General features: G+C 45.0%; 2 protein-coding genes across 2 annotated transcripts; both read right to left on the minus strand.

Moving 5' to 3' along the window:
• Positions 1-569: 569 nt before the first annotated feature.
• Positions 570-4,434, minus strand: LOC145361645 (ferritin, middle subunit-like). The gene is made up of 4 exons (XM_080217524.1): positions 4,333-4,434; positions 2,669-2,815; positions 1,743-1,865; positions 570-725 (listed from the first exon to the last, which is right to left on the minus strand). The coding sequence occupies exons 1-4, from the start codon at positions 4,432-4,434 to the stop codon at positions 570-572; spliced, it is 528 nt and encodes a 175-aa protein (XP_080073650.1).
• A 4,193-nt stretch (positions 4,435-8,627) lies between these two features.
• Positions 8,628-11,884, minus strand: LOC145361649 (ferritin heavy chain-like). Its single transcript, XM_080217530.1, has 4 exons — positions 11,783-11,884; positions 10,205-10,351; positions 9,647-9,772; positions 8,628-8,783 (listed from the first exon to the last, which is right to left on the minus strand). The coding sequence occupies exons 1-4, from the start codon at positions 11,882-11,884 to the stop codon at positions 8,628-8,630; spliced, it is 531 nt and encodes a 176-aa protein (XP_080073656.1).
• Positions 11,885-15,261: the final 3,377 nt, after the last annotated feature.

Genomic DNA, 15,261 nt, shown 5'->3' on the forward strand with positions numbered 1-15,261 from the left:
TTTCCAGCATTGCTATTGAACCTGCCACAACCACTTTCTCTGGCAGCTCATTCCAAACACCACCACAGGCAGGGAACTGCTTTGTATAGAACAGCAACTGCAGTTGTAGCCTTCAGAAGCATTTTTATCTTGGTGTGATTAGACATCGCTGTGATAACTCCACATATTTGTACCTTCCTGACTGCAGTTACCTCAACTTCTGACTTGTCTGGCTGACCTCAGTTTCCAGGTCAGTGAGACAGATCAGGAGGTGATTAGAAGCTGTTCTCTAGTCGCTCTGGCTCTGAGAGAATCCAGTGCAGGACCCATAGTCTAATCACTAGTTCCATTTGATAAGTCAGTCAGCACTGTCCCTACAACCATTCAACTGGCTGAAAGCACATGTGTCAAATTAGAAAGACAAGTGTTTAAAATAAGACAGACGTGATCAGTGAAAGATTTTTTATTTCTATTCACACAATTTAATCACTTCACAACAAGTCATCTTCCTGGAGAAAGCCCAGTGGTCCAGATGGAATTGGAAACATCTCAGCAGCAAAGCCATCTCCAGTCCAATCCTAGAAGTCCCATTAAGTGCTCTCCTCCAGTGAGAGCTTGTCAAACAGGTACTCTCCCATCCCATTCTCAGGGGCTCCCAGATGCTTCAAGTTGGTGATGTGGTCCCCAAGTTGCTTGATGGTCTTGACCTGCTCATCCAGAAAGTGAGTCTCCAGAAAGTCACACAGCTGGAAGGGGAAGAAATGATAGAAAAACATCAGTTCAAGTCAATTCACTTTACTATTTCTTGTAGTGAGGTCTCTGGTTTGCTGTTGCTGAAATCTGTGGTAAACCCAGGAGTCTGGTATCTATGTTTGTTAAACACATGGGAGGTGATGGCCTACAGGTATCACATTAGATGATTAGTCCAGAAACTCAATATTCTGAGGACCTGGGTTCAAATCCCACCATGGCAGATGGTGTCATTTGAATTACACAAAAACATCTGGAATTAGGCATCAACTGATCACCATGAAGCCATTGTTAAAAAACCCATCTGGTTCACTAATATCCTTTAGGAAGCAGGAATCTGCTGTTCTTACCTGGTCTGGCCTACATGTGACCCCAGAGCCACAACAATGTGGCTGACTCTCAATTGCCCTCCAAGGCCAACTAGGGATGGGCAATAAATGCTGGCCAGCAACACCAATGTCCCATGAATGGATAAATAAAACACAGCTCGTGTCTAGAATGGGTCTTTGGAGATTGCTTGAGGGTTTAAATATTGTCTGGAACACATAGGGATAACTCCCTACTCTTGTGGCCATCTGCTGGCAACAGGAAATGGGGCTGGTGTTTTAACAAGAGGGCACCCCTGACAGTTCAGCACAATGTGGGTATGCCAGTGTTGGACTGGTGTAATCACCTGACGAAGGGGCTAACCCAAAAGCTTGCGAGTATATTATCAAATAAATAGGTTGGACTAAAACCTGGTGTTGTCAGACTTTTTACTGAGTTCAGCACAATACCAAGGGAGGGCAGCACTGAATCCACACCCTTCTCTTGAGTGAGTGTGACCACTGTTCAAATCAAGTGGAAATCCCAGTTCTTATTTGATCCCAATTTAAACCTATTGGTCAGTGTCACATTGCTGACTTGAATGAGTTTGAGCTACGCTGGAACATGGTGATTCTACAATGGTGTCTCCAACTGGAGAATAGTTTTATTTAAGAAACAGATCAGAGTTATGATGAAGTGAAGCTTACATGAGGGTCAGTCTGGGTGGTGGCGAGGTGGAGATCCAGGAGACTCTGGTTCACATTCTTCTCCAGATCCAGGGCTACTTGCATTGCCTGGAGACTGTTGCCCCACTCATCCCTCTCTGGCTTCTACAATGGACAAAGAATGTTCTCTTGTGAAATTAAACAATCAGCAACCCTGCAATGCCTTTTTTAAAGGCAAAACATATTCCACTGAAGTGCATGAACAAGTTTATTTATTAGTGTCACAAGTAGGTTTACATTAACACTACAATGAAGTCCCCTAGCCTCCACATTCCAGCACCTGTTTGGGTACACTGAGGGAGGATATAGCATGGCCAGTGCACCCTAACCAGGGCATCTTTTGTAATGTGGAAGGAAACAGGAGCAACTGGAGGAAACCAACACAGATACAGGGAGAATGTCCAGTGACAAGCTAGGAATTATTACAATTTGGTCAATAATAAGAACATAAGAACATAAGTATCCCTCCTCCAGATCATCTATATAAATGGTAAAAAGCTGAGGCCCCAGCACCGACCCCTGGGGCACTCCACTAGTCACCATCCGCCAATCCGAATAGCACCCGTTGACCCCCACTCTCTGCCTCCTATTTGACAACCAATCCTCTATCCACGCTAACACCCTACCCCCAACTCCATGTCCCTCGACCTTCTGCAATAACCTCTTGTGAGGCACTTTGTCAAACGCCTTCTGAAAATCTAGAAAGACCACATCCACCGGCTCTCCTCTATCCACCGCCCTAGACACATCCTCATAGAACTCCAGTAACACAGCAAGATGGAGATATTGAGCTCATGATCAGACAAGTGAAACTAAACAAAGGAACATTTCCCTCTCCCTTCAGAGGGTGAAGATTTGGACAGTAATAATTGAAGCCATTCTCCTCCATCCCCACCCCCAGTTCCCACCTTCACATCCTGGAGAAGGATGCGGCCTCCACGTTTATTCTGGAATTTAATCAGCTTCTCCGCGTGTTCCCACTTCTCCCGGGACTGATGTTTGAAGAAGTGGGAGAAATTGTCCAGGGCCACATCATCCCGGTCAAAGAAAGCCGTCTGAAAGAGAACAATCCCAATTCCATTAACCACAATGCGGAGGCCCCACCAAGCTGAACATTACACCAAGGCCTCTTTTCTAAATCAAGGTTATGAGATCACATTAAAAATCCTTTCACTTCCCCAAATATATAGAACTATTTGATGTTGCCAATTACAAAGGTTAGCCAAACCCATCCAACAACATGTGATAGAAATAGTAACTTTAGTGTGAATACTGCCTGGCCAGAGACATTGCTGTGTATTCAATATAAAGTTTTGCACTCTATTCTCAATAGCTTCCAACTAACAATAATGACAGGAAGGGAATTGTAACAATTTATTCAGTGTTACCGACAGGGGAACCAAGCACAAGACATTCATCAGATTGGGGTCTGATTTGTATTGCACGAGTTACCCAAGAAATGCATGTTCAAGTCTTTCAAATAAGGAAAAAAATTGAAAATAAAATTAGTGTCACAACTAGGCTTACATTTACACTGCAATGAAGTTACTGAAAATCCCCTAGTCACCACACTCCAGCACCTGTTCAGGTACACTGAGGGAGAGCAAGTTTAGCATTGGCCAATGCATTCAACCAGCACATCTTTTAGATATGTATCAAAAGTGACCATGAAAGTTTAAAAACACAACTTAAATCATGAATAAAAATGCTACTTCTACTCAAGTCTGGCCCACAGGTGACTCCATTCTCACACCAATAGATTCAACTCATACCTTCTGCCATAGCCTAAGGGTAAATTAGCCTTAGCATCAGGGAGCTAGCAGGGTTCAGGCCTGGGTGGGATTGTTGTCAGTGTGGGTTTGATGGGCCAAATGGCCTCCTTCTGCACTGTAGGGATCCTATGATTCTAGTAATCTGCTCATTTGTGGGAGGTCAGGATTGGACAGTAAGTGTCCAAAGAAGTGCAGGGGAGGTTGATTAAGGGGCAATTTAGCCTAGCCACTGTCTCTAGACACAGTACAGGGTCAATACTGTGGGAACACAGTACTACAGTGCTTCCTAGTACTGACAGTGCAGCACTCCCTTAGCACTGAACCTCTAATAGTGCAGCATTCCCTCAGTACCAACCCTCCAACAATGCAGCACTCCACCTGTACTGACCTTTTAGAGTGCAGCATTCCCTTCGTACTGACCCTCTCACTAGAGGGTAAATGCATGGGGATAGGGAATGGGCAGGATTGTTGTTGGTGCTGACTCAGTGGGCTAAATCTCTTCCTTCTGCACTGTAGATTCTATAATACTCCAGTCCCAGTCAGAACAAACATTAAAACTTCAATCCAGTTTGGGAAGATGCTTCTATATCATTCTAGGAACAGCCAATGATCCAACCACTTGATATTCAATATCACCATCACATCTCACTAATTGCAATGAGATTACAACTATAATTAGGGCTGAATGACATCTTCAGTTAGGGGAGCAACAAAACTCAATCAGGAAGTCAAGTTAGACTCATGGGAAGAATTTACTTCAGAATAATACATTTTACTTCAAACCCAGAGACAAGACTCACCAGAGACAGATAGAGATAGGAGGCGGTGAGTTCCAGGTGAATCTGCTTGTTGACACCAGCTTCACAATCCTGGTGATAGTTTTGAGAAATCTGGGAGGCCATTTTTTTTTTTTCTTCACAAATTTACTCAAGAAAACTCCTGTATTACAAATTTAGGATGAACACAAATGACCTAAAACTTCACTGGCAAAGGACTCACATTTATACCCCAGGCCCCCCACCAACACTAGAGTCCTAAACAGGAAATGACATCATCAACAATGGCCAACCATTCTTGGGGACCAATCGAACAGCTGCCAATCTTTTTGACCAACGAAGTGAATTAAATCTAATTAACTCAGGGACGAATTAAAAGGGGCAGCTCCCAAAAGGAGGGAAATCACCCGAAACAAGAGACAAAGGAAACTTAAACCATCAAATCAAAATGTGATTAAAGGGGTCAATAATGCACCCCAGTCCCTGCTGACACGGAAGGCACCAACAGTGCCCTCTGATCTGACATGCACTTTCTCTAGGGACACTCAGCCATGAATATAGCCCTAGTAGAGGGGCAGATAGTCGGGGCAGATGGCCCCTCGGTCACTCGCGGACTGGACCTGTTTGTGGCGAGTTTTAATCAAATGGTTGCATTGTCCAATTGGAATCCAATCAGTTCAGGGTCAGATTTGGGGCCAATCAGAATGTCAGGTGAGAGGTTCCTCTGATTGACAACTCAACCGTGATGTCATTGCTGATTGACCTTTGACCTCCTTCACCAGTGAAAACTCAACACAAAGTGTCTCTACCTGAAAATGAGGAATCGTCCACTAAAACCTCATTTTGAGTGGGGATATTAAGACAAGCTTGTTTACAGACCCCGGTTACGTTAATTATTCCGAGGATCTCCTTATTCTAATTGTGTGATGGTGTTAAGAGCCAACTGGGGAAAATAGAGACACAATTTGCATGGGTCATTCCCGTACAGCCACAGAAACCGGGAGACTTGGTGACACAGTGATTAGTACTGCTATCTCACAGCTCCAGGTACCCGGGTTTGAATCCCAGCTTGAGTTATTCTTTGTCAGGCTCTGCATGTTCTCGCCATGCCTATGTGGGTTTTCTCCCACAGTCCAAAAGACGTGCTGGTTAGGGTGCATTGGCCGTACTAAATTCTCCCTCAGTGTACCCAAACAGGCGCTGGAGAGTGGCAACTAGGGGATTTTCAGAGTAATTTCATTGCGGTATTAAGATTTTTAAAATTTATTCGTGGGTCATGGGTGTTGCTGGCTGGGCCAGCATTTATTGCCCATCCCTAGTTGCCCCTTGAGAAGGTGGGGGGTGAGCTGCCTTCTTGAATCGCTGCAGTCCCCGTGCTGTGGGTTGACCCTCAATGCCGTTAGGGAGGGAATTCCAGGAGTTTGACCCAGCGACTGCGAAGGAACGGCCGATATATTTCCAAATCAGGATGGTGAGTGGCTTGGAGAGGAACTTGCGGGTGGTGGTGTTAATGTAAGCCTGCTTGTGACAATCATAAATACGTTTTAAACAATGTGCTTGTGGGCCATCCAATATTGGCATCTGATAATAGTTTGACAGAGGATGAGATGTAATGGACCCGTTCTGAACCTTCTGCGACCACTTTGAGCATCACCGGGATTGCAGTTTGCGATGCTTTGCCCTCTGTGCGAAGTATTTCAGTTACCTGGGAGCCCTCGAGCCTCCAATTCTAATTACCCGAGGGATGCAGTTTCCCTTCTGTACTTGTGAAAGCCTTTTCCCCCACCTTCAAAATTCAGCAGCTGATTAAAACAGGCCCTTATTTCTGAAAGATGTGCTGGTTAGGTGCATTGGCTGTGCTAAATTCTCCCGGTGGCACAGTGGTTAGCACTGCTGCCTCACAGTGGCAGGGACCTGGGTTCGATTCCCAGCTTGGGTGACTGTCTGTGTGGAGTTTGCACATTCTCCCCGTGTCTCCAAGGATTGCTTTCAGGTGCTCTGGTTTCCTCCCACAGTCCAATGATGTGCGGGTTAGGTGGATCGGCTATGCTAAATTGCTCCTTGGCGTCAAGGGGACCAGCAGGGTAAATGCGTGGGGTTATGGGGATAGGATCTGGGTGGGATGGTGGTCGTTGCAGACGTGATGGGCCAAATGGCCTCCTTCTGCACTGTAGGGATTCTATGAATTTCTTTCTAAAAGTCTAACAGCAGCAGGGAAGAAGCTGTTCTTGAATTGGCTGGTGTATGTTTTCAGTATCTTTTTCCTGACAGGAGGTGGAAGAGAGAATGTCTAGGATATGCAGGGTCCATGATTATACTGGCTGCTTTCCCAAGGCAGCAGGAAGTGTAGATGAATTTGCAGGTTAGGTGGATTGGCTACGCTAAATTTTCTCTTAATGTCCTGAGGTGTGCAGATTTAATGGATTGGCCATGGTAAATGAATGGGGTTACAGGGATGGGGGTAAAAGCCTAGGTGGGATAGTCTGTGCAGACTTGATGGGCCCAATGGCCTCTTCTGCATAGTACTGACTCTGAGAAAGGGGGAAGAAAATATCAGTCAGCCCCGTTGGCAAGAACTTCAGCGCACCCCCTCGTCTGGGGCAGTTTCTCAGGAGGATTGAGGTCGAATAGCTTTCCCAGCACCTTTTCCCCTGGTAATGGCCATCCCTCCCCAATCATCTCTTGGCTTTCAAGAATCTTTGGGGGCAGTTCGAGTTCTCGCCTCTGAAGGCAGACGCAAAACTCCAGTTTGATGCCTCTGCCATTTCATTACAAATTTTCTCCATCTCTAGAGGGACAACACTAGCTTTAGTTACTCTATTCAAATACTTGCAGACACCATCACTTTTTATATTGCTAGCTAGCTTTCCTCTCGTACTGTACTTCCTTCCTCTAGGGCTACACAGTGGCTAGCACTTTTGCCACGCACACATCAGATTAACCACTAACTGTGAAGGGAACACCAGTTCACACTGCATGAGAAGATTGGGTGGAAAGTGGACTCTGGTTGACATGTTGTCATGGAGAATGCACCAGTGACCAGTCAACTGCCAAGCTTTTTCAATTCAAAAAAGGCTGGATAACTGGGTTAAGATATTGGGAATGGAATTGGGCAGTTGCCATCTCCTAAATTTGCATGAAAAGGCTACAGTGGGGGATATGCTTCTTCAGTCAATGACAGGCAGGCCCTTACATGAACACAGCATGTGTAAGTGAGATGCTCAAGGTGGCTGCCAGTACAGTTGCATAGATTTAACCCTTTACAATTGGTATTTGTACAGATCCACCCACATGAAAGAAAGATGAACACTTTTCACCTGTCTTTATCCAGCAAGAAAGACCACTGACACCTCTACTCTAAAGAGGAAGAAAATTTGGCATGTCTGCTCTGACTCTCACCAATTTAGATGCACCATAGAAAGCATTATTTCCTGGTTGTATCACAGCTTGTTATGTCTCTTGCTCAGCCCAAGGCCAGAAGCTACAAAGACTGTAGCCTAGTTCACACAACCCAGCCTATCATCCAATGGTCTACACTTCCTGCTACCTTGGCAAATCAGCCAGCATAATTAAGGACCCCATACATCTTGGGCACTTTCACCATCTTCTGTTTTGGGTGGAGAAGCAAAAGTCTGAGACCATGTACCAACCAACTCAAGAATAGCTTCTTCCATCAGACTTTTGAATGGATCTACTTTAATCATAGCCACACCCTGGCTATGACTAACAAAATGTTCTGCACTCTCCCCTTCTCCATGAAGAGAATTCTTTGTCTGTAGAGCATGCAAGTAGTAATACTTTTCACTGTATACCAACATGTGACAAATCAATTTATATTGCATGAGAAGAGATACTAGTGCTGAGAATCAGCCAATTGGTTAAGATAGTGATGGAGAATGTACTAGGAACTATTGTACCTCATACTTGCATTGCAAAGAAAACATTCCCTCAAGACAGGAATTCTGTAGATGCTTTGAATAGATCCTCACCAGTGTGAGGGCTAGGAAAGCTGAAGGCTGGATACCTGTGCTCCATCCCCCTATTGGAAGAGAGGTCCCAGGGATCTAATCACTATTGTAATTTGATAATCCAGTCAATCATTCTGTAACTTCAAGCTACCATGAGCTCCCAGTGTGTACAGGAAAAGTGTATCCATTATCTGAATAAAGGGCAATAGACAAAAACCAGTGAAAGGTTTTTATTATGATTTCTTAATGCAACAAGATCTTTCTTCCTGGAAAGAAAGCCCAGTGGTCCAGATGGAATTGGAAACACATCTCAGCAGCAAAGCCATCTCCAGTCCAATCCTAGATGTCCCATTAAGTGCTCTCCTCCAGTGAGAGCTTGTCAAACATGTACTCTCCCATCCCATTCTCAGGGGCTCCCAGATGCTTCAAGTTGGTGATGTGGTGCCCAAGTTGCTTGATGGTCTTGACCTGCTCATCCAGAAAGTGAGTCTCCAGAAAGTCACACAGCTGGAAGGGGAAGAAATGATAGAAAAACATCAGTTCAAGTCAATTCACTTCACTATTGCTTCTAGTGAGGTCTCTGGTTTGCTTTTGCTGAAATCTGTGGTAAACCCAGGAGTCTGGCATCTGTTTGTTAAACAGATGGGGAGGTGATGGCCTACAGGTATCACTAGATGATTAGTCCAGAACCTCATTGAGGACCTGGGTTCAAATCCCACCATGGCAGATGGTGTCATTTGAATTACACAAAATATCTGGAATTAGGCATCAACTGATCACCATGAAGCCATTGTTGGAAAAAACTCATCTGGTTCACTAATATCCTTTAGAAAAAGGAAATCTGCTGTTCTTACCTGGTCTGGCCTACATGTGACCCCAGAGCCACAGCAATGTGGTTCACTCTCAATTGCCCTCCAAGGCCAACTAGGGATGGGCAATAAATGCTGGCCAGTAACACCAATGTCCCATGAATGGATAAATAAAACACAGCTCGTGTCTAGAATGGGTCTTTGGGAGATTGCTTGAATATTGTCTGGAACACAGGGACAACTCCCTGCTCTTGGGGGCATCCACTGGCAACAGGAAATGGGGCTGGTGTTTTAATGAGGGCACCCCTGACAGTTCAGCACAATACCAAGGGAGGGCAGCACTGAATCCACACCCTGATCAAGAGAGTGTGACCACTGTTCAAATCAAGTGGAAATCCCAGTTCTTATTTGATTCCAATTTAAACCTATTGATCAGTGTCACATTGCTGACTTGAATGAGTTTGAGCTATGCTGGAACATGGTGATTCTACAATGGTGTCTCCAACTGGAGAATAGATTTATTTAAGAGACAGATCAGAGTTCTGATGAAGTGAAGCTTACATGAGGGTCGGTCTGGGTGGTGGCGAGTTGGAGGAGATCCAGGAGACTCTGGTTCACATTCTTCTCCAGATCCAGGGCTACTTGCATTGCCTGGAGACCATTACCCCACTCATCCTTCTCTGGCTTCTACAATGGACAAAGAATGTTAAATTTCACAAAACAATCAACAACCCTGCAATTTATTTTTAAATAAAAACATTCAATGAAGTTACTGAAAATCCTCTAGTTGCCACACACTGGCACCTGTTTGGGTACACTGAGGGAGAATTATCATGGCCAATGCACCCTAACCAGCAGGTCTTTTGGACAGTGGGAGAAAATGGGAGCACCCAGAGGAAACCAACACTGACATGGGGAGAATGTACAGACATAGTCAGTGATCCAAGCCAGGAATTATTACAGATTGTGAGCTAAATGTCTCCATCTTGCTGTGTATTGACCAGACAAGTGAAACTAAACAAAGGAAATTTCCCCTCTCCCTTCAGAGGGTGAACATCAGGACAGTGTAATAGTTGAAGCCATATTAACAGAACCATTCTCCTCCACCCAAATTCCCACCTTCACATCCTGGAGAAGGATGCGGCCTCCACGTTTGTTCTGGAATTTAATCAGCTTCTCCGCGTGTTCCCACTTCTCCTGGGACTGATGTTTGAAGAAGTGGGAGAAATTGTCCAGGGCAACATCATCCCGGTCAAAGAAAGCCGTCTGAAAGAGAACAATCCCAATTCCATTAACCACAACATGGAGGCCCCACCAAGCTGAACATTACACCAAGGCCTCTTTTCTAAATCAAGGATATGAGATCGCATTAAAAATCCTTTCACTTCCTCAATGTATAAAATTGTATTTAACCCAGTCTTTCCAATTGCAAAAGGTTAGCCAAACCCATCCAATAGCATGTGATAGAAATTGTAACTTGTGTTAACACTGCCTGGCCAGAGACATTGCTGTGTATTCAATACAAAGTTTAAGCCTTTTGCACTCTATTCTCAATAGCTTCCAACTAACCATAATGACAGGAAGGGAATTGTAACAATTTATTCAGTGTTACCGACAGGGAAACCAAGCACAAGACATTCATCAGATTGGGGTCTGATTTGCATTGGACGAGTTACCCAAGAAATGTTCAAGTCCTTCAAATAAAGGGAAAAAATTAAAAGTGTGTCACAACTAGGCTTACATTTACATTGCAATGAAGTTACTGAAAATCCCCACACTCCAGCACTGTTCAGGTACACTGAGGGAGAGATTAGCATTGGCCAATGCATTCAACCAGCTTTTTTTTTTAGACATGTATCAAAAATGACCATGAAAGTTTAAAAACACAACTTAATCATGAATAAAAAATGCTACTTCTACTCAAGTCTGGCCTACAGGTGACTCCATTCTCACACCAATAGACTCAACTCATACCTCCTGACATACCAAAGGTAATTTACCCTTGGGCTATCAGGGAGGCTGGCAGGGTTCAGGCCTGGGTGGGATTGATGGGCCAAATGGCCTCCTTCTGCACTGTAGGATTTTATGATTCTCAAAAACTGCTCATTTGAGGGAACTTAGGATTGGACAGTAAATATCTAAAGATGTGCAGGTTAGGTTGCTTAAGGGGCAATTTAACCTAGTCATACTTCTCTAGACAGAGTACAGGGTCAGCACTGTGGGAATGCTGTAGTACACAGTACTGCAGTGCTCCTCCAGTACTGACCCTCTGACACTACAGCACTCCCTCAGTACTGAACCTCCAACAATGCAGCACTCCCTCAGTACTGACCCTCTGACTGGCTAGGGTAAATGCATGGGGATAGGGCATGGGCAGGATTGTTGTTGTTGTGTAGACTCAATGCACCAAGTGTCCTCCTCCTGCCCTGTAGATTCTATAATACTCCAGTCCCAGTCAAAGTGAACATTCAAACTTCAAATTTGGGAAGACACTTCTATTTCATTCTAGGAACATAGAATGAACCAACCACTTGATAGTCAATAGTCACTAATTGCAATGAGATTGCAACTGTCATTAGGGCAGAATGACATCTTCTGTTAGAGCAACAAAACACAGTCATGAAGTCAAGTTAGACTCATGGGAAGAATTTACTTTAGAATAATGCATTTTACTTTAAACCCAGAGACAAGACTCACCAGAGAAAGATAGAGATAGGAGGCGGTGAGTTCCAGGTGAATCTGCTTGTTGACACCAGCTTCACAATCCTGGTGATAGTTTTGAGAAATCTGGGAGGCCATTTTTTTCCTTCACAAATTTACTCAAGAAAACTCCTGTATTACAAATTTAGGATGAACACAAATGACCTAAAACTTCACTGGCAAAGGACTCACATTTATACCCCAGGCCCCCCACCAACACTAGAGTTCTAAACAGGAAATGACATCATCAGCAATGGCCAACCATTCTTGGGGACCAATCGAACAGCTGCCAATCTTTTTGACCAACGAAGTGAACTAAATCTAATTAACTCAGGGACGAATTAAAAGGGGCAGCTCCCAAAAGGAGGGAAATCACCCAAAACAAGAGACAAAGAAAACTTAAACCATCAAATCAAAATGTGATTGAAGGGGTCAATAATGCACCCCAGTCCCTGCCGACATGGAAGGCACCAACAGTGCCCTCTGATCTGACATGCACCCTCTCCAGGGACACTCAGCCACGAATATAGCCCTGGTAGAGGGGCAGATAGTCGGGACGGATGGCCCCTCGGTCGCTCGCGGACTGGACCTGTTTGTGGCAAGTTTTAATTGAACGGTTGCATTGTCCAATTGGAATCCAATCAGTTCAGGGTCGGATTTGGGGCCAATCAGAATGTCAGGCGAGAGGTTCCTCTGATTGACAACTCAACCGTGATGTCATTGCTGATTGACCTTTGACCTCCTTCACCAGTGAAAACTCAACACAAAGTGTCTCTACCTGAAAATGAGGAATCATCCACTAAAACCTCAATTTGAGTGGGGGTATTAAGGCAAGCTTGTTTACAGACCCCGGTTACGTTAATTATTCCAAGGATCTCCTTATTACTAATTGTGTGATGGTGTTAAGAGCCAAATGGGGAAAATAGAGACACAATTTGCATGGGTCATTCCCGTACAGCCACAGAAACCGGGAGACTTGGTGACACAGTGATCAGCACTGCTATCTCACAGCGCCAGGTACCCGGGTTTGAATCCCAGCTTGGGGTATTCCCAGCTTAGGTCACTGTCTGTGTGGACTCTGCACATTCTACCTGCGTCTGCGTGGGTTTCCTCCGGGTGCTCCTGTTTCCTCCCACAGTCTGAAAGACATGCTGGTTAGGTACATTGGCCGTGCTAAATTCTCTCTCAATGTACCCAACAGGCATTGGAGTGTGATGACTCAGGGGTTTCCACAGTAACTTCATTAAAGTATTAATTAATTAGTGCAGTAATTAATACAGTATACAATTAACTACTTGTGACACTAATAAATTAACAATAACTGAATTTTTATAGTTAAACATCGATAAGGGAGGGTTGCTGATAAGGTGTTTATTGTGAGTCCGAGCAAGTCAGGAATCTTCTGGAAGGAATTTTGTAGGATTATTTTTAACTGTGTAACTGTAATCTTGTGTGTTTGAGTTTTCTTTTCTTCTTGTTAATAACTCTTTCACTTTTAATATTAAAATCCGAAATGTGTTACTGCTTAGATCAATCCCTTTCTTCAGAATACAAAAGAAATGAGTAATCCGTCTTTCCCTCTGGAATGTGGTTTGCACAGCAGTTAACAATTGCAGTGGTCGTTAAAAATAGGACGCATGGCAGTAACTCACTAAGATCTCTCGGACAGTCCCTCCCTAACCCCTGACCTGGAAGGGCAAAGGAACCGAGTGCAGGGGAATGTCACCGCCTCCAAGTTTCCCCTTTGAGTCATGGATACCATCCACCGTTCCATCACCATTTCCAGGTCAAAATCCTGCAGCTCCCTAACAGCGCCGTGGGTGCACCTTCACGACATGGACTGAAGGTGATTCAGAATACAACATTCTCAAGGGCAGTACGCTGCTGGTGAATGCCACATCCCTAGAATAAATCAAAGGAGAGTGCATTATCCACCAAAATTGCAGCATTTTACCCAGGCCACCATTTGCCCATGTATTCACTGCACCAGCAGTAGGTGGCACTGAAAGCAAACTTTCTCATCCAATACAGTTCAGGCAGTATCAAGAAGAATTGGAGTGTTAAATCCCTACAGCGCAGAAGGAGGCCATCAAGCTCTCACTGACAACCAGGCCCTATTCTCATAACCTCACACATTTACTATGGCTAATCCCCCTAACTTACATATCTTGGGACACTAAGGGGCAATTTAGCATGGCCGATCCACCTAACCTACACATCTTTGGACACTAAGGGGCAATTTAGCATGGCCAATCCACCTAACCTACACACCTTTGGACACTAAGGAGCAATTTAGCATGGCCAATCCACCTAACCTGCACACCTTTGGACACTAAGGAGCAATTTAGCATGGCCGATTCACCTAACCTGCGCATCTTTGGACACTAAGGGAGAACTTAGCATGGCCAATCCACCTAACCTACATAACTTTGACACTAAGGAACAACTTAGCATGGCCAATCCACCTAACCTACACACCTTTGGACTATGGAAGGCAACCAGAGTACCTGGAGGAAACCCACGCAGACACGGGGAGAACGTGCAGACTCTGCACAGACAGTGACCCAAGCCAGGAATCAAATCCAGGTCTCTGGCGCTGTGAGGCAGCAGTGCTAACCACTGTGCCATCGTGCTGCCCATTGTGCGCTGTAGGGTTCCAATGATTCTAACCATTGGGATCTGTCTGTGCTCATCAAACTGAAGGGTGTATAGCGACATCAAGTGATGCATTCACATAGTGCCCAGGGTGGCGCAGTGAAGCGGGGGAGGGAGGAGGAAGGAGGGGCGAGCCCTGGGTAGCCTGGGTAAGATACTCTGTCAAACAGTTGGTGTAGACTCAATGGACCAAACCTTCTGCACTGTGGGAATTCTATCAAATCCTGTTGCACCTATAAGCCACGATTCTGACAAATTTCCTAAGCCTACGGCACAGGAGAATCCTAAAGTTGAAATTGGAGGAATTCCAGACACCAGAATCAAGACTTTGAGAAGTGCTTGAGCAAGAATATTGAAGATGAGGTGCCATTTCCTCTTAACAAAAAAACCTTGAAAATAGAACTTGACTTTGAGGCCTGCCTTGCAGCTGCGTCCAATAATTTTGCAAAGTTGTCAGACGTGTGGTTAATGAGGTCAGAGAGGATGAGCTATACTCTTGAAATGGAGCTGGGGGGGGGGGGGGGGGAAGTGCGCTGTCACTGTCATCTTCTGACTAAAAATCTCCCCCACTGCTGACTTTCTGGCACAGTAACCCCTTCACATCTCACTCCCGGGGGAATCCACTGTAGGCAATCCCACAACTGTGGGCGGCACAGTGACACGGTGGTTAGCACTGCTACCTGACAGCGCCAGGGACCCAGGTTCAGTTCCTGGTCTTGGGTGACTGTCTGTGCGGAATCTGTGCGTTGTCCCCCGTGTCTGTATGGGTTTCCTCCAGGTGCTCCTGTTTCCTCCCACAGTCTGAAAGACATGTTGGTTAG

This window comes from Carcharhinus amblyrhynchos, chromosome 35 (assembly GCF_965287045.1).
Source record: "Carcharhinus amblyrhynchos chromosome 35, sCarAmb.v2.hapA, whole genome shotgun sequence".
In the NCBI taxonomy this organism is placed as follows: Eukaryota; Metazoa; Chordata; class Chondrichthyes; order Carcharhiniformes; family Carcharhinidae; genus Carcharhinus; species Carcharhinus amblyrhynchos.